This window comes from Xenopus laevis, chromosome 3L (genome assembly GCF_017654675.1).
Source record: "Xenopus laevis strain J_2021 chromosome 3L, Xenopus_laevis_v10.1, whole genome shotgun sequence".
NCBI classification, from domain to species: Eukaryota; Metazoa; Chordata; class Amphibia; order Anura; family Pipidae; genus Xenopus; species Xenopus laevis.
In genome coordinates, this window is record NC_054375.1 from 124,480,066 (window position 1) to 124,500,074 (window position 20,009).

General features: G+C 38.7%; 1 protein-coding gene across 5 annotated transcripts in view; it reads left to right on the plus strand.

The window, feature by feature from the left end:
- coro2b.L (coronin, actin binding protein, 2B L homeolog) overlaps positions 1-16,182 on the plus strand; it is a 35,222-nt gene extending 19,040 nt beyond the window's left edge. For all 5 annotated transcript variants that reach the window (XM_018250995.2, XM_018250994.2, XM_041585105.1 and 2 more), the window contains 11 exon segments: positions 5,656-5,856; positions 7,142-7,258; positions 7,678-7,827; positions 8,582-8,746; positions 8,977-9,093; positions 9,354-9,458; positions 9,542-9,638; positions 12,848-12,960; positions 13,852-13,942; positions 14,941-15,080; positions 15,257-16,182. In XM_018250995.2, the coding sequence (XP_018106484.1) occupies positions 5,656-5,856; positions 7,142-7,258; positions 7,678-7,827; positions 8,582-8,746; positions 8,977-9,093; positions 9,354-9,458; positions 9,542-9,638; positions 12,848-12,960; positions 13,852-13,942; positions 14,941-15,080; positions 15,257-15,388 (1,428 nt within the window). In that variant the 3' untranslated portion in view covers positions 15,389-16,182.
- The last annotated feature ends 3,827 nt before the right edge of the window (positions 16,183-20,009 follow it).

A 20,009-nucleotide genomic window follows, 5' to 3' on the forward strand; every position in this document is an offset into this window, starting at 1 on the left:
GCTGGTCTTTTTTCAACTCAACTTGACTAAGTAACTATGTATGGTCCTTCAAAACATTGACTGTGCCACTCACATAGACCTTTTATCACATTGCCACATAAGATTCTCTGCTTTAATATATAATTTTTTAACTTTATCTTCACCTTTAAGTTACCTTCTAGTATATTATAGAATGGCCAATTCTAAGCAGCTTTCCAATTGGTCTTCATTATTTATTTTTTATCGTTTTTTTCAAATTATTTGTCACCTTCTTCTGACTCTTTCCAGCTTTCAAATGGGGGGGTCACAGACCCCGTCTAAATAACAAATGCTCTGTAAGGCTACAAATGTATAGTTATTGCTTTTTATTACTCATCTTTCTATTCAGGCCTCTCCTATTCATATTCCAGTCTCTTATTCAAATCAATGCATGGTTGCTAGGGTAATTTGGACCCATTGGATTTTCATCCGACAGTTCATATATAACCACTGGACAAATTTGCTCCTGGGCAGTAACCTATAGCTACCAATCAGTGGGTAGCTTTTTTCAGCCAGCTGCAAGGAAAACAATGAAAGCAAACATCTGATTGGTTGCTATGGGTAACTGCCCATGTGCAAATTTGCCCAGTGTTTATAAATGACCACCAGTGTGTGTGCATGAATTGCACTTGTGCATCAGAGTATATGCTCAATATATTGCTGCATTTCCTGGTCCCTGTAAATATGTATCTCTCATTCAAAAAAGTTAGAAGGAACTCCTCCCTAAATGCAGTTAAAGGGGTGGTTTACCTTCATGTTAACTTTTAGTATGTTTTAGATTGGCTAATTCTAAGCAATTTTTCAATTGGCCTTCATTTTCTTTTTTTTAATAGTTTTTTAATTATATGCCTTCTTCTTCTGACTCTTTCCAGCTTTCAAATACAGGTCACTGTTTAAAAACAATGTCTCTGTAAGGCTACAAATGTGTTACTGCTACTTTTTATAACTCATCTTTCTATTCAGGCCATTCCTATTCATATTCCAGTCTCTTATTCAAATCCTATCCCTATTCCTGTTTCTTATTCAAATCAATGCATGGTTGCTAGGGTAGTTTGGACCCTGGAAATTAGATTACTGAAACTGGAGAGCTGATGAATAAAAAAGCTAAATAACTCAAAAACCACAAATAATAAAAAATGAAACCCAATTGCAAATTGTCTCAGAATATCATTCTCTACATCATACTAAGGGGGTTATTTATCAAGGTCCAAATTTATCTCAATATTGGCTGCTACAAACTCTGATCTAACCCGCTTGGGTTTTTAACGCTTATTTATTATTACATTTTCCCGAAAATTTGCTTTGCGGGAAAAGCCCAGATTTTCAAGATTTTTTTATGAATTTTCCCCCGAAATCTCCGAATTTTTCACCCGAAAGCTCCGAAAACATTGTGAAATTGCCCGAAACGCCCGACACAACCAAAAATCAATGGGACTGTTCCCATTGACTTTTATGCAACCTCGACAGGTTGAGATGCCGTGTTTTTATATTTGGATTTTTTAGCCCTCGAAGTTTAATAAATTCCGAAAAATTTATAAAAAAAAATCATGAATTTTTCGGATTTCTGGGAATTTCGGGTATTCGGAGCTTAGTAAATAACCCCCTAAAAGTTAACTCAAAGGTGAACAACTGTAACACATTGCTTTCCAGGTTGTGCAATTAAATGCGGTAAGTCTTATGCAATGATCTGTAAAATGGTGACATATTGTCGTCGTCCTCCCCGTACTACACCAGAAATCCTGTACTTCTTTATATCAGTCCTTTGTCTCATGAACTGTGGGAACAATATATACACAGAGATCCCTGTTCACTGTAAAACTGTAATACTGTAATGCACAATGACTCTTACACATTGAAATCAGTCTCCACAACAAAATGTAAATATCATATTGTGATCAGATGTCTGTCACGTGTATTCATGAGTTGGCTAGGAAGAGAAAGGGTTAAAAAGAGAACTTGCCTCATGTGACTGAAGTTGATCCGATTTAGAAATTGGATTACTCTGTGCTGCTCCCAAACATCAAGCTCTGTTTTTAAGATACTTTAAGTATTTGTTGCCTTGGTGCCCCTTTTATGCACTTTCCAATTTGCACCTCTAATCAAAAATGATCCCCTTTAATATCTCTTGTCACACTATCACATATAAATGCCCCTCACTTGTGGTTACAGGACTTCTCCCATTGTATTGTATTTAAATAGAAATGTACAAACGTACACAGTGCAAAACCTGAGACAATGAGAATAAATACATAATACATTCCTGTCCCAAAGAGCTTACAATCTATGTGTAATGTACCTTTCATGTGGAATTCTCTCCCCTTTCCCAGAAAACTCTTCTTAACAGAGGTGAAGGCGTTAGTGTTCTTCCTGGTCAGACCATGCAGAATAATTAGTATGAAAAACAATTCACACTTTCTTATAACAGTACAGGTATATAATCCATTATCCAGAAAGCTCAGAATTACAGAAAGGCCATCTCCCATAGACTCCATTTTATTCAAATAATCCAGATTTTTAAAAATGATTTCCCCTTTCTCTGCAATAATAAAACAGTACATAGTACTTGATCCAAACTAAGATATAATTAATCCTTATTGGAAGCAAAATCAACTTATTGGGTTTATTTAATATTCACTTGATTTTCTTGTAGACAAGGTATGAAGATCCAAATTACAGAAAGATCCATTATCTGTAAAACCCCAGGCCCTGCACATTCTGGATAACAGGTCCCCTACCTGCACAGGTATGGGATCCACTACCTGGAAGCCTGTTACCTAGAAAGCTCAGAATTACAGAATGGCTGTCTCCCAGACTCTCTTTTATCCAAATAATCCAAATTTTTAAAAATGTTTCTCTGTAATAATAAAACAGTATCTTGTACTTGATCCAAACTAAGGTATTATTAATCCTTATTGGAAGCAAAACCAGCCTATTGGATTTATTTAATGTTTACATGATTTTCTAGTAGGTTTAAGGTATCAGGATCCAAATTACAGAAAGATCTGTTATCTGGAAAACCCCAGGTCCTGAGCATTCTGGATAACAGGCCCCATACCTGTATTGCCAAAAATATGGTGTGTAGTTATTCAGACGTGCAAAGAGTTCATGCAGATAATTAGTTAGCAGCCATAACTAAGGTAAATCAGTTCAGGCAAATGAACTGCTAAAAGTTAAAACCGTTCTTACAGCAGGTTCATGTATGAAGTTGTTAGGCTTTATGAACAAGGAGAGGCCATTCTTGTGGATCACTGACTGATAGAATAAAACAGTTCAGGTTTATAAGTAAGGACATTCAATCAAATAACGAATTTTTCAAGAAGAATAAATTACTTCTGCTAAACAAAATATTGTATGCAAAGTTTACAAGATCATTTAGCTGACACAAAAAGACAAAACAGTATTTGATTTGCTAGTGGTAACTGTTTCTCTCAAAGGGGTTGTTCATCTTAAAATTAACTTTAAGTATGATTTAGAAAGTGATATGATGCAATTCGCAGTTGGTTTTCATTTTATTTTTTATTATTTGCGGTTTTAGAGTTATTTTAGCTTTCTAGGGCTTAAATTACCCTAGCAACCATGGGTTGATTTGAATGAGAGACTTGGTTTCCAAGGGTTACTGCCCAGGTGCAAATGTTCCCAGTTTTTATAAATTACCCCCATTGTCTTAAAGAGACATTGTTTTTAGATGCGGTCATTTGGAAGCTGGAGAGAGTCAGCAGCAGAAGAAAACAAATAATTCAAAAAGAAAAAATGAAGACCAATTGAAAAGTGGCTTAGAATTAGCCATTCTATAACATACAAAAAGTTAATGTAAAGGAGAACCACCATTTTAACTGCTTTTAGGCAGGATTCCCTTCTGACTTTTATTGAATGAGGGATACCTATTTAGTGGGACCTGTAAGTGCAGAAATATCTGCAGCATATACTCCCAAGTGCTATTCACGCTCACACACTGTGGGTTGGATGAAATCAACACATGCCCTTAGCATTACATAGTTACTATGGAAATCTGAAAATGTCACATACAGTCATTTCTCTGTAGACTCTTACAATCACGTATTGTAAGCGATGTTGACACAAAGTTTTAATATATGCAGGGACAACTCGCCCCTAACGTAACATGATTTATATAGTGTTATAATTGTTGAGATCGGCTCAATATGTAAATGAGAACAAATACTGAAATGTTTCAAATGACAGCTGAAATGTGCCTGACATTCTGGGTTATGTCAGTGGGTTCTGTTCATTATTGTTGTATAAAGATGGAGACTAAGTCAGGCCTGAGGAGTGTTATATTTGTATAAAATAAATGTTATAATTGTAGGCACTCCATTTGTTTGTTTCTGGAGCTCTGTCGGAAACATTTATTTACCTTGGGATATGGGACTGTATATTTATGTTACAGGGGCAGGGCCAACAAATACAGACATTAGCAAATGAGTTGTGCACGTCAGGCTTCCCAAAATCCAACAATGGTTTCCTGAGCTTTTCAACAAAATCAAATAATAATTTTCCAGCATTGCAACTAGTAAGAGGTGTGTCAGTGGCCCCTGTATATGGGAGGAATTGGTACACCGAGGCTTTCACTCTGTTTGCCTTTGTGGATCAATAAGATAACATGGTACCCTATTTATCAACCGAGATTTAACATCCTTGCATCCATAATAAATTTGCACATTAGCAGTTAAATCTGCGACTTTGTCCTTCTGTCCTACAATTTGAAATTACATTGATTTATCGGGTGCCTGGACGGAGCACTATTGGGACAGTAATAGGACTTGCTGCATCTTGCCGTGTGTATAAACCTTACTGCTGAATATATATATATATATATATATATATATATATATATATATATATATATATATATATATATATATATATATATATATGTATATATATATATGTATATATATGCATACATGCTAAAAGTATCTATCAGTTACTACAAAGTGTATCTTGACACTTTACATTACATTAGTGCCATTTTTGTAGCTGGGGGTTGAGGGCACAATACATTAAAGTTGTGCTTATGAGTTTGGCAGACGAGACCAGGCCCAGACTGGCAAACTGTGGGTACTGGCAAATGCCAGAGGGGCTGCTATAAGGTCCCGTAGAAAGTCAGTATTTAGTGGGCTGGTGGGGGCTGATTGGGCCTCTGTGTACCTGAAATGCCAGGGCCTATTTTAATTCTCAGCCCGGACCTGGATAAGACCTTAGATGCTCTAGCTCATTCATACCTCCCTCCCAACATTTGAAAAAAGAAAAAGGGACAAAAAGATCTGCTGGGCGTAGCACTCCTTTATGACCATGCCTATGTTATGATCACAGCCACTATACACCACATCCATTTTACAAAATTTGTCAGGTTATGGAATGTTTGAATACATTTCTGAGGGTTTTAGGGTCAGGTTGTATTTATTATTACAGTTTTGCTAATGAAGGTGAATTGCCCTTTAAGCTGCAAGTCACAGTTTCCCAAAGAGACTTGCTTATTTATGAATCTTTGCTTATCTTAAATTGTTACAAATGTATCTAATTGCAGCTGCCCAGTATTCTGGGCTCTCTGCCAAAAGCCTCTTATTTAATTAAATTTCGAAAATATTTTCTATACCCTCTGTAACCTTTTTCTTACAGATGTCATGGCGCCCACAGTACCGGTGCTCTAAATTCCGGAATGTCTACGGGAAAGTGGCGAGCCGAGAGAACTGTTATGATTGTATACCGATCACAAAGAATGTGCACGACAACCACTTCTGTGCCGTCAACCCTAAGTTTCTGGCAATTGTCACTGAAAGTGCAGGAGGGGGTTCATTCTTTGTAATTCCTTTACACCAGGTGAGTGACATATAGAACGGTTACAATTACACAGGCCCAGGGCTGACCCAAGGCTGAGATTCTGGATCAATTGCTTTAGGCTACTGCCCTGGGGCAAATATGCACCAAAAACCTGGTACAAGTATAGGATTCGTTATCAGGAAACCCGCTGTCTAGAAAGCTCAGACTTACGGGACAGCCGTCTTCCATAGACTCCATTTTAATCAAATATTTTAGATTTTTAAAATTAATTTGCTTTTTCTCTGTAATAATAAAACAGAACCTTGTACTTGATCCAACTAGGATATAATAAATCCTTATAGGAAGCAAAACAATCCCATTGTTTAAAATTATTTTTTAGTAGACTTAAGGTATGAAGATCCTAATTACTGAAAGACCCCTTCCAAATTACTGTAAGATCCCTTAACTGGAAAATCCCTGGTCCCGAGCATTTTTAATAACAGGTCCCATACCTGTACAGCTAAACACCTGGTCGAATACATTTGTTCAGAAGTAGTGTGTCACTGGGACAGAAGCTGATAATATTCCCTGTTAATAGCAATAAACTAGTACAGTGTCCATAATTCATTAACATTCATGCTTTTGTAGGCACTTTCTCCTGCTACAGGCCTAACAGAAGTTCTTTAAATAAGCAAGACTGTGGCTGAGCCAAGCTGCTCCTCTATTCCAACCTGAGGGCAGTCGATATACTTATCTTTATACTTTATATAACATATCCATATTTATAACCTAATCTGGTATACAGTGGGCATGTATCATCTGAGTTTACTAGAGAGCCCTGTCCAGGGCAGCCAAAAGATACACCACTATTTACTGTCATGGGAAAACCATGTTTTTTTTTAAAAACGCATCAGTTAATAGTGCTGCTCCAGTAGAGTTCTGCACTAAAATCCATTTTTCAAAAGAGCAAACTGATTTTTTTTATATATAATTTTAAAATCTGACATAGAGCTAGACATATTGTCAGTTTCCCAGGTGCCCCCAGTCAGTCAGTGACTTTGTGCTCTGATAAACTTCAGTCACTCTTTACTGCTGCACTGCAACTTGGAGTGAAGCTTGTTTGAATGAATACAGGTCCACAGATGTATGGAAACTAAATGTAATCATGTTTTCATAACATGAATGTTGCTGTATGCAGAAAGAGAAGAATTAAAATGTGGTTTAGGGATAATGTATGTTCTGGGTTATGCAGATTGCGGGAGGAGCCACTGACGTGTATCTGTGCTCCTCCCATAGGACTGCAAGGTGGGGGGGTTCACCGTGCAATGTTCTGTACCTCCCCTAGACTGGCCGCATTGAACCTAATTACCCTAAAGTGTGTGGACATCAAGGCACAGTTTTGGACATTAAGTGGAACCCATTCATAGAGAATATCATCGCATCCTGCTCTGAAGACACCTCGGTGAGTGAATATGCATTTATCTATTGACTAGTGTTATTACAAGTACAGATTATATTATTTTGTATACCTATATATCTGCTCCATCCCAAAACTTGATGTATGCTGCAAGGAAGTATTCCCTGTTGTATGTCCTATTTACATGTCCTGTTTAAAGGAAACTAACTAAGCGAAGCTGAAGCTAGAGTTTTGGGGAAAAAAACTTAGACCTCCTGTTCCACCGCCCAGAACTACAGTAAATCAGAATGGTTGCTATAAAGAATTGCCTAGCCTCTGATTAAAGTCTCAAAAAAGTTGAACTTCCCCAAACTGTAATAGAGGTAATAGAGCATGCCCTGCCCTGTGTACTAGTTGCACTGAATAGGCTGCTTATACACTTCATCTAGATTAGCATGATATTTTATTTCTTCACCACTTGTTAGGTGAGGATATGGGAAATACCAGATGGTGGTTTGAAGAGGAACATGACAGAGGCTGTCCTGGAGTTATACGGACATAGCCGGAGAGTGGGGCTCATAGAATGGCACCCAACCGCTATCAACATTCTCTTCAGTGCTGGTTATGACTACAAGGTCAGTGTCATGATTATATTAGTGTGTGTAAGATTAAGTTGTGGCCTAAAAATGTTCAACTGTTATAAGAAAAAGAAATTCTAATACATGGGGAAAAAACATAAAGTAAAACACAGACTTGGTACTTACAAAGCCTTAGGTAAAGGGTTAGAGAAGCCAGTGTCTGTAAAGAGCCATTGAAAAGTCTTTGGTGAGATCTTTACTATAGAGTTCAAAAAAAACAAGTGGTTTAATCTGTAGAGCAGGGATTTCCAACTTTTTTTTACCCATGAGCAACAATCAGATATAGTAGCCCCTATGTGGACTGGCAGTCTATATGAGACTCTCTGATTGGCAGTGCACCTGGTTTTTATGCAATTAAATCTTTCCTCCAAGCCTGGAATTGAAAAATAAGCACTTACTTTGAGGCCACTGGGAGCAACATTCAAGGGGTGGGGGAGCAACATGTTACTCACGAGCTACTGGTGTGGGATCACTGCTGTAGAGACACACTACCCTAAAGTATACAATTTGACTAGATATTGGTCTCTCACTCTAAAATTACCCTATAGGAAGATGTAGAAAGTGATATTCTGATACATATTGTGCTTTTTCTCCCTCTTGTCAGGACCACATACCCTATGAGTTCTAGCATTCTCAGTGCTATTAGTATTGGGTGAAAATACTTCTCTCTTCTCTGTATTCTGTAACATAGATATACAGTATGTGTGCCCCTTAGTGAACTGTGAAATTCTTTTTTTGCCCTTTCACACAGATCTTGATCTGGAACCTGGATGTCGGTGAAGCAGTGAAGATGATAGACTGTCACACAGATGTCATCCTCTGTATGTCTTTTAACACAGATGGGAGTCTCATGGCCACCACATGTAAGGACAAAAAGTTACGTGTTCTGGAACCTCGGTCAGGGCGTGTCTTGCAGGTAAGGGAAACCTAGTCTTTCTTACTCACTGATTACTTTTAGTCCAGACTTACTTGTAATCTATTGGTCAGACAACAGAAAGTCTCTGCTCTATACACATTGCATCTTAAATTGCTGTCATCCTCATACTTCCTTACTATCGTATTGCAATCTGTATTTGTTGCTTTCTTTTACCCCTTCTTACTCCTATACATCCCTTCATGCAATTCCTATCCTTTTTTCCCTCTTAGGAAACCACTTGTAAGAATCATAAGGTGACACGGGTTGTTTTCTTTGGGGATATGAAGCGTCTCCTCACAACAGGTGTCTCCAAATGGAACACAAGGCAGATAGCATTGTGGGACCAAGTGAGTAACTGAGGGGCAAGCAAAACGTTTTGCCCATTAGTCTTCTACTTTGTTTTTATAGGTTTCTAAATATATTGCATTTGGAGGGCATGGTTTTGCTGTAGGTATCAGAATAACCTGTTGTTTAGTAGGCTGAATTTACTCCTTAAAGCCTGAATTGTCATCAGGTTTGCACAAGCTTTATGCACAACTTGTAGCAGGCTAAATAAAGATGTATGTGTATTTTTTATAATTTCACAACTGTACTTTTATGGTTGTAGGAGGATCTGTCCATGCCTGTGACAGAAGAGGAAATAGATGGCCTTTCTGGACTGTTATTCCCCTTTTATGATGTAGATACACATATGTTATACCTTGCTGGAAAGGTAAGCTATACTAGTATTTCATTACAGCTGTACCACTGATAGTCTTCTGCTGCAGTCAGTTTGCTTACTCTTTCTCATACCAGGGAGATGGTAACATTCGCTATTATGAGATTACTGCAGAAAAGCCATACCTGACATACCTGATGGAATTCCGCTCTCCTGCCCCGCAGAAAGGCTTAGGTAAGGAGCAATAGTAAAATAGGAGCAACGTTATAGAGGAAATGGCCCTGGCAGACATGTTCACCACAAAAGTGCAATGGCTTTCATTTTAACAGAAAACCAAGGCAGATTTTGGGGGTGGGAGGCTAATCCCAGTAATACTGTACAGGGTCCTTTCCATCTACACTTTCTTAATGTAACCTACACTATTCAGCTAGTGACACAAACCCCAATCAATTTGAATAATTTATTAGACTTACATTTATTATCCACCAGTTGATCTCAAATAATAGATTATCAGATCTTCTACACTAAGGGAAAATATAGAAAGAACAGTTCCAACCAAATATTTTATTAATTATCAAAAAGACTTAGCCCAACGCGTTTCAACCCAAAACAAGGGGGTCTTTTTTTAGGGAAACGTTTGAAAAACTAAAATACATGTGTCCTGGGCGAAGATCTCCTTGTTGGGGTTTACCTCTTTTTGATAATGAATAAAATATTTGGTTATAATTTTTAATGGAGTGCTTTATAATTTTTTTATCAATAGTTTTTTTATTGCATTTTAAAACATATAGTATTCATGCAAGACTGAAATATTACGAGATGTCCTCGAACATGTATAAACCATATTATTTTACTTACGGTATAATGTTCTAACTTTATCATAATAAATTTACTTAAACATAGATCCTAAAAAAAATCAAAACAAAATATAAGAAATCTGCCTTTGCATACACAACACCAATGAGTCAGAGAGTCCTAAGCAAAGACCCAAAGATATGTTACACTAGGCAATGATCCAGAATTCCCTCTCAGATGACAAGCATATATTCTACAGTGGTGAACTTATCACACCCGGCAATATGGACAAGATACTAAATACATTATATAAGTCATAATGAAAGAAGCTGTCTTGTGGTGGGGTTGTTATGCCTGTAATCCAACCATGGTTGCCAAACTTTTAAATACTTATCATGAGATATGTTGTGCTCAGCTGCTTCCCAGTAGGCCTTTACCTAAGATATATAATGTAACACCTGTAACGCTCTAAAGGACTCTGATGTCGGGAGGTCATGTTGGCTCTGTAAGTTGGATAGATATAGGGACAATGGTCCCCTTACTGTATAGCAGTTAAAAATTCTGACAATGTTATTTGAGCTCCACCACTGAAATAGTACTGGATATTGGCCAGGAATGAATGTTCTGCAACAGAGGGGTCACTGGCACCCATGGTGACATTAGCTTAGAGGAGTACTTGATTCTATCCCACACATTGAAAGTAACTTCTAGATTTGGGCTCATGGCTAAAGACAGTCTTTGAGACGTAGACCAAATCAATGCTTCTGCTGTATAAGGAGTACTAAAATCATTTTCCTGTAGTACCCACTGAGGGCCGTCCTCACCCAGGTGTAATAGTGGGATCGCTATTAGCTGCGCAGCGTAATAATAGTAGGTTAAATTTGGGAGGCCTAGACCCCCCTGCACTCTAGATGCAAATAAGGTTTTCTGATTAACCCTAGGGGATTTTCCTTTCCATATATACTTTATAACCTTGTTTTGGAAATCTTTTAGATCAGAGATGTTAATTAAAACTGGCAAGGTACGAAAATAGTATAAAATCTTTGGCAACAGTCATCTTGACAGAATTTACTCTTCCCACCCATGAAATGTGATACCTACTCCATTCTTCCATCAATTTGGCTAAGAAGGCATAACGTTTGGGGTAATTATATTTATATAAGTTTGAGTGTAATACCGTAATGTTAACTCCCAATAATGTAAAGATGTAATCTGTCTGCCATTTGAAGTCAAAATTCAACTTTAGGAACTTAGCTGTCTCTGGAGGGAGAGTGAGATTGAGTGCTTCAAATTTCTCGTGATTGATGGTAAATCCTGAGATGTCCCCAAATTTACACAGTAAATTAAACAAATTAGGCAAAGAAGTCAATGGTTGAGACACCACTATCGTGACATGTCCGCAAATAAAGATATTTTATGATTTAAATTGTGGACTCGAAGCCCATGGATATCAGCTCTTATAAGGGCTGCCAAAGGTTCAATAGCAAGATTGAACAGAATAGGCGACAGCGGGCACCCCTGTTTTGTACCTCAGTGTAATGCAAACGTTGAAGATTTATATCCCATAACCGTTACAAAAGCCTAGGGGGACTGATACAACACTTTCACCCAGGTTTGGAACTTTGGACCATATCTCCATCTGTGAAGTATATACAAATAGGGCCAGGAAAGAGTGTCCAAGGCTTTTCTAATATCTAGTTTCAGTAGGAGAGCTTTAGCAGAGGTGACCTGGGCCTTACGAATCAATAGCAAAAGGCTTCTTTTATAGCGTCACTAGCTTGACGTCCCGTGTAAACCCAACTTGGTATTTATGTATCTATTGGGGGAGATACAGATTAAGTCTAATGGCGAGAATAGTAGACATAATTTTAATATCGTTATTTAATAGGGATATGGGTCTGTAATTTTGACAATTTGTTAGATCCGTTCAGTAACGTAACTAGAGGGGGGCCGGCCCTGGTGCAGGGCATGCAGCCGGGCCCCCGGCCCCCTCCATACGTCATTTTCCACCACCGGAGTCAGTGGCACGCGAGTTGCCGGGGGGCCCTGAGGGGGTACGGGCCCTGGCCCAATTGCACCCCCTGCTCCCCCGGTAGTTACGCCACTGGATCTGTTGAGGGTTTAGGGATGTAATAATAATTTTCGCTAGTTGGGATATATTCTAAAAGAGTGCACCTTGTTGGAGGGAGTTAAATAACTTTGTCAAATAGGGGGCTAATACTTTGCCAAATTTTTTATAGTAGGTTACAGAAAACCCTTCTTTTTATATTTTTATTGATATAATTATGGGGACTTGCAGGTAGTTCTGTTGAAGTGAGCATCCAGTATTTTAGATAATTTGATGGTGTGCCAACCTTACATATATATTCCTTCCACATGAAGGAGGAAAATAATCTGGCCCTATTTTATCTTCTGGATGTGCAGAGCATTAGCACAAAGTATATCAGACACGTGTACATTGCTCAGAGAAATCTGATGCTGCAGGGTTCTGGGGTTTTACCATAAAATGATATAACAAAATGAATTACACAAAATTTTTATCCCGTTGACTAAAGACTAAAAAAGCAAATCTTTTCTCACTGGTATATTGGAGAGCATCACAGGGCAAATGACTTCTATAAATAACTGAACAATCTCTTTATTCACAGGGGTGATGCCAAAACATGGGCTGGATGTGTCAGCATGTGAGATTTTTCGATTTTACAAGCTTGTCACCTTGAAGAACCAGATAGAGCCAATATCCATGATTGTTCCTAGAAGGGTAAGTATAGCAAACAATTAACTTGAGCTCTTTAAAATTGCAATAAAACCTTTTTTGTGAAACAGAAATAAACAGTTTGGGTGCCGTTACCTTTAAAGCCTAAAACTGAATATGTCTTGAAATGCTCTATTTAATATATTGAATGTAATTTATCAGACTAGAGGTTCATCAACTGTATAATGGTATAGGGATGTCCACAGCAGCTCCCCATCTTGGCTCTTGTTAGACCATCTTTTAAGTGACACTGTATATGCTCAGTGTGCTCTGGGCTGCTGTTGAGGGGTCATCAGAAATCATCAAACAGAAAATAATGTTACATCTGTCATAGATACTAATACTAAGGGTTGATCACTGAATTGTGATGCAGAATACATTATCTGGGGCAACTTCAGAAGCACAAATCTTCCTTTCTAAAAGGCTGTGGTCACCTTAGTCTCTGGCTAAGATATGAGAAGTTTACTTATTGTCTAGGATAGGCCTCACTAACACCATCTTCTGGATTTGGTGTTGCTGTGTAGAAATCAGATTTTAATGTGATTCAGTGAAAGAAATTACATTTCATCCTTTATAAAAGAAATATACTTTATATACTATAAAAAAGTAAAGTCATATGATGCCCCAATACTTGAAATGTTCATTTAAGTTGCAAATCTATAGAGATATAAAGATGAGGAGGGGTACAAATGTCTATTTTAACCAGTTGCATTAACTGTTAGTTGGAGCCTGCTGCAATTCCAACTGAGCTTCCCAGTGGGGAGTCCCTTATAAAGGCAGTCTATTTTAACAGGGTATAAACTCTCTAGTGTGAACAAGCCATAAGTGTGTAATATATAATCCAGCAGGGTGCTATAAGGAACTCTAGATAACAGTTGTACCAATTTCTCATTTCAGTCAGAAAACTACCAAGAAGACATTTATCCAATGACTTCAGGCACAGAACCAGCACTGAGCCCGGATGAATGGCTGCGTGGAGTCAACAAAGGTGCGGAATATTATGGAGAAGTTTGGGGGACACTGAGATGCTGAACAGATCAGTTTGCTGGGGCTGTGAGATGCCAGGTAGAGTCCTGCACTGGGTTGGGTACCTGCAGAATACCCGCAAAACGGTTGGGTTTCGGGCAGAAAATCCCTGGCCGCAAGTCAGTCCATTGGTAACCCCTCCTGGGTACACAGCTAAATTGTGGGATTGGTGCCCTCCCACCTTCCCCGTAGTGCAGGCAAGTTTCTGTCCCTGTCCTGCTGAATCTGTAAGACAGATGTAATTTCTGGTCTATGGTGACATCACTTCCCATTTCACAGGTTCCTGGGTCAGAAGGTAAGTTAACTCTATATGGTCCGGGTAGCAGTTCTGGGTGGGGGGGATATGGTTGATGGGGGAGTGGGTCAGGATAGCACACAGGTCTTTTCAATTGGACCTATGCAGGACTCTAATGCCATGTCATGTGCACATTCTATTCACACTTTGATTTTAGATCTGGCATTTTTCACTAGTGATGTGCTGGTCGAGTTTCCCTTGACCCGCACCGACCCTAACCTGCCCCCTCCCAACCCGAACCCGGCTGCTCTGTCCCCTCTATTTATAGACCCGCACCTGCCCTGCGGAGACGTCATGAAAGGGGCAGGGCAGGCGCAAGTTTATGAATTCAGGGAACAGAAGCCAGAAGTGTGAGGTCGCGGGCAGAAGGGAGCAATTGACCCGAAGATTTTTTGTGGTAGCCAGCCCAAGCCTACTTGACTTGCGGATTTCGGCTGGCCCGCACATCACTATTTTACACTGCTCATATCTTTCCTCAACTTGCATCTGCAATAACAAAGGTAGGAATTTTAAACAGAATATGAATATTTCAGAAGAATTACACATTGTGCAAACTGGCTCCTTAATTCAGTATATTTTTCTGGGCCTTTTTCTTTAACTGATATATAGCCTTGCCCATATAATTGTATAGCTTCTCCAGGACCTAATTTGTCTCCTTCTTCTAGGCCCTGTTCTGATGAGCCTGAAGGAGGGTTATAGGAAAGAGAACAAAGCCATATATAAAGCCCCAGTGAAAGAGAAGAAGAGTTTGGTGGTGAATGGAATTGATCTGCTTGAGAACGTTCCACCCCGAACTGAGAATGAAGTAAGTAACTGAGCCTACACTGAACTTTTGCTGCTCTTGTTCAAGCTCTTTATCATGCAATGTCTTACCTGCACAATAATATTATAAGATACTTATATATTAGCATTAACTGCCAATCACAGCTTCCGCTGCACTACTGTACTCTTACAATGCTGCTTGCTTAACTGTACCTGCAGCTGCTCCGCATGTTCTTCAAGCAGCAAGAAGAAATACGGCGCTTAAAGGAACAGCTGAGCCAAAGAGATCTTCTTGTCCGACAGTTGGAGCTGGAGCTAAAAAACCTGAGGAACAGCCCAAAGGACAGCTAGCTGACTCCTACTCATGGGTATTCTCAGCTGCACCAAGGACAGTCATTGGCCCTTGTTCTTGCCTTCTGGAGGGTCATTGTTTATAAATGTACTAACTACCCATGTATTATCCATCTGTGGTAGTCAAGGAAACTGGGTTTAGAGCTGCACCGTGCTATATATCTCCAAATGCATTTAGACCTTCCGTATGTGCCCTGAGCTTAAACATCTATATTTCTGCGCTCTTTCTCCTCTGCTTGGGAATCTGTCTAGCACCAAGATAGGCGCCATGCCTCTGATCCATGCAGTTCTCCCAGAATACATGCATTAATTGTCGTATGCTTTCATATCTGGTGGAGATAGATCTGCTCGAGGGGAAGAGAGGGGGCATGCTGGGTAAGAGGGCTTTCTGAGACCTACCTGACCTATATCTTTAATGTGTGGGGTTAATAGGTTTTCTAAATACACTTCACTCTAAATCCCAGCAGATAACATTCCTTTCCAGGAGGTATTTGTTAAGCAGTTTCAGGGGTGTTGAAAAAATAAAGCCATAATTGAATGTGCCGAATATACAGAATGAGCTATAAATAAAACACTGCGGAGCTCCTTCTTCCTCCTTCTTCTCTTTGTTTCCAGCCTACTCATTTCTTATTATTTCCTCCTACTCACCCTTTCAATCACATAAATACATCTCCTCTAGTGATCCATGATTTTTCCTCTTTAACAGAGCCTTTTTGTGCAAGATGAGGCATATATTATTTATTGCTAATTACTTCCTATGCAAAGTGTTATATTAAAGTTATTAACAACCCAAACTGCTCAGGAGCCATCATTACATTATGGTATTATTAGCAAGTCAGTATCCCACTCTAGAGCAGGTTTCTCTATGAACATCCTGCTATTTATGATCAACAGCAGGAAAATTCTACACTTTTAGTAAAGAGTTGTAGGTAGAACTGGTTAACCAACAGGACAGCTGTTAACCAACAGGACAGCTATGTAGAGAACATTTGTATTATACTTCTCCCCTTGGGTCACAAAGCATTGTACAGTCATCTATGCAACATCTTTGGTTGCACTAAGTATTCTGCAACACAAAAAGACACAGTGGTAATTGGCATTTACTAAAACATATTTGTCCTTCTGAGTCGGTTAAGTATTGTTACAAAAGTGAAAAGAGTTGAAGTACACCTTTTCATCATCTCGTTATCAACGATAAAATTAATTCAAGTGCACAATCTATCCTGAGCTCCATTAAAGAAACAGTGGACCTCTAGTTCTGCATGAGTTTAATGAATTGGTCTTGTTACATTGCTCATTTGGTTTGAAAAAGAGATAAAAGTCCAACCCTTCTCAATAAACCCCAGTTAAATATATATACACTTACTTATACAGAACTATCTGTGCACTCACACATAAAACTATATATACCTATACTAAACTAACTGTACATCTTAAGATCCCAATAGCCTTGGATATGATTCTTGTTCAAGAAGTCACCCAAGCCACTGTTAAATGTATTAATAGAATCAGCCATTACAACATTATACAGCATGACTTTCCACAACCTTGGAAAGAGCCACCTACACAGCTTTAAATGAAAGCTCAGTTCCTCAAGTCTAAAGGGGATCACCTGGGCTTCTTTGTTCTCTTCTAAGGGAAAAAATACTACATTTCTTGATTCTTCAGAGCACGTGTGAGAGGGAAGTTAAACAAATTATTCTTCTTAAATGTATAATGAAAGCTTTCTTATAAGGTAAGTTTACAACATAAGGCTATGGACACATGTGCGGATATTTTTTTGCACGGTCCGCTCCACTGTTTTTAAAAAAAGCCAACCGCTGCATAAATACGCTTCAGTTCAGAAGCTGCTTGGATGAGTAGTGAAACCTCTTCAATGATTAATCCGCAAGCCCAGTTACTCTAGATTTACTTCTACTAGATATACCATGTCCTGGATGAATGAAAACCTTCATAGAAACAATGAGCTCTAGATAAACAAACTCCTCTCTCCCTGCTTTCTGTGTCCAAGAAGTTTGTTTATACAGAGCTCATCAAGTATCATACAAAGCATATACCGCAACAGCCGTGCTGCTCCGTCTCAGTATCCCTCCTTCACATCTGGTGTTGCTGCCAAATTTATGTAGATCAAAATCAAAGGATGTACTGTACCTCCATAAATAAGTCTCATAATACAAACTTAGCTGAGAACATGGGGTAGGTAGTAAGGCAAAAACAAACAAATGACCCAGTAGAGATTCCTTAAGATTTATAAGAAACCTACACCATTTAGGCATTTCCATACATCTTAGAGATTTACTTGGTTTAAACCGCTGCAAAAAAAAAAAAAAATATTAAAATTATCACTGAATTCCCAAGAAGGAAGTAAGTAAACTAGGTTATGAAAACCACTGACCCCATTAATTGGCCCAAATATCAGCAGGGAATATGGAAGTCCCAGTAATGCAAAATTGGACCTCTATGATAACAAGCAATTAAGTAAAAATGATAATTCTCTTAAATTCTAGGATAGGGCCTAAGGGACAAGTCCCTTGAAAATGAATCATCAGCACGTGAACCTACTAGTGGGTAATCCATAATCGATAGGTCTATCTATGCAAGCCTCTAATCACTCACCAGAGATTGTCTCAGGCAAAATTCACGTTTTATAGGTTCCCCATAGAAGGATAGGAACTATTTTACGACTTTGAATTGACAGTTGATACAATGCTAAAGATCCACATCTCACACTAAGCGCCAAGGATATAGCAAAATGCTGAAAAATGCTGAAAAATTGTTTTATTAGTCTCTGTGGGTCAATATTGCTATTCCTCCCTCAAGGTAATAGATATGACCTCTTCCGCTGATATACCGTGCATGTTATGTGAATGTACAGAAAAGTTCCTTCACACATTAGGTGCATAAGTGTGGGTCAGCACAAGGACCAGCTCTGGTACTGCAGACATTTAGAAGCAGTGAAAATAGAGTTCACTGCAGAAAAACTCACCTACTTTCTATTCACTCATATCCAGGAGGACAGTCAATTTAGTAACAACCAAGTATGTAGGCACGAAACGCATTCATATTTGCACCTTCACTGTTGGAATGTAATCTGAATTTGTGCCTTAATAAAGCTGTGCTGTCCTTACTGGATGTGCATTGATCAGCGCTCTGAAGCAAGTGAGTATATGACATAGCAGTCAGGGAGAAGTGGTTGTTTTTTTTGGCGAGAGCCACGATCAGAGAGAAGACGGGAGAGCTCCGCCTTTCCGCATCATTGTGGTTCGTTTGCAATTTCTATTCATTGCTATTGGAGTTTTACAAATGTATTTATTTATGGTTGAAAGTTATAATTCGCTATTTGATAAATACACTTCTAAAAATCTCATACGAATAAATAGAAAGTGGGTGAGTTCTAATCTAACACTGCTAAATCTGCCCCATACGGTCAGGAACATGTGACCAGAAGCAGCATGTCAATGTGAACAAACACAAAATAGTATAGGACGGGTCAATAGAGAATGAGAATTATTATTGAATACTGGGCTATTAAATATTGGAAATTCTCTGTAAGACAAGGATAGCACTAACAAAGGATAAAGAAACAGGAGATCTAGGAACAAAGTGCCAGATACAAAGCTACTGTAGGACTCCGGAACAAAGAAACAAGGTCAGGAGCAAAATCACAAGGAAGGAGACACTGTTTGCCACAGGTCAGGTAGAGATATTCATGCCTGCATACAAACCCTAATTAAAAATTAAGATGTAAATCTGAAATGCATTATCAATGCCCCCTGATCTGTCTTCCCCACCACCACTTATCGGTAAGCCCTTTATGTTTTGGGCTCTGCCCAACTGGGATGCATGAAGACTCTACGGCAAGCCCTGGATTTCACTCATACCATTGCTTACAAAGCGAATGGAATGTACAGAGATGTGCCCATCTAACAACTTCAAAAACACAACCAAGAAAGAAAGGCACAGGCAACAGCCTACTGTCTCCCTCCCTTTAGTCTGGAGGTAAGAGGACTGCATCTAATAAAAATCTAGCTATAACCAACCAGGACCAGAACAAAGTGTACATGCTTAAATCTAGAAGTACAGGTATGGGATCCGTTATCTGGAAACCCGTTATCCAGAAAGTTCCGAATTACGGAAAGGCCGTCTCCCATAGACTCCATTATAATCATATAATCCAAAATTTTAAAAATGATTTCCTTTTTCTCTGTAGTAAGAAAACAGTTGCTTGTACTTGATCCCAACTAAGATATAATTAATCCTTATTGGAAGTAAAACAAGCTTATTGGGTTTATTTAATGTTTACTTCCTTTTCTAGTAGTCTTAAGGTGTGAAGATCCAAATTACGGAAAGACCCGTTATCCTGAAAGCCCCAGGTCCCGATGATTCCGATAATAGGTCCAATACCTGTATAACTATGGAACATGTGTAGTCTGTGTATTACAAGTTTCAGCAGATCTGGTTCAAATGGCTATATTTATTTCTTACTATAACTTCTCCAGATCAGTAAAGCTAGCTGCTGTGATAGTAAAAGTTCTTCCTTATAACCAGCAAGTGTGTGTTTATGTGAAGCCCCATTTACTGAAGGTACTACAGCTGTAACCCGTCTCCTCGATATTTTCAA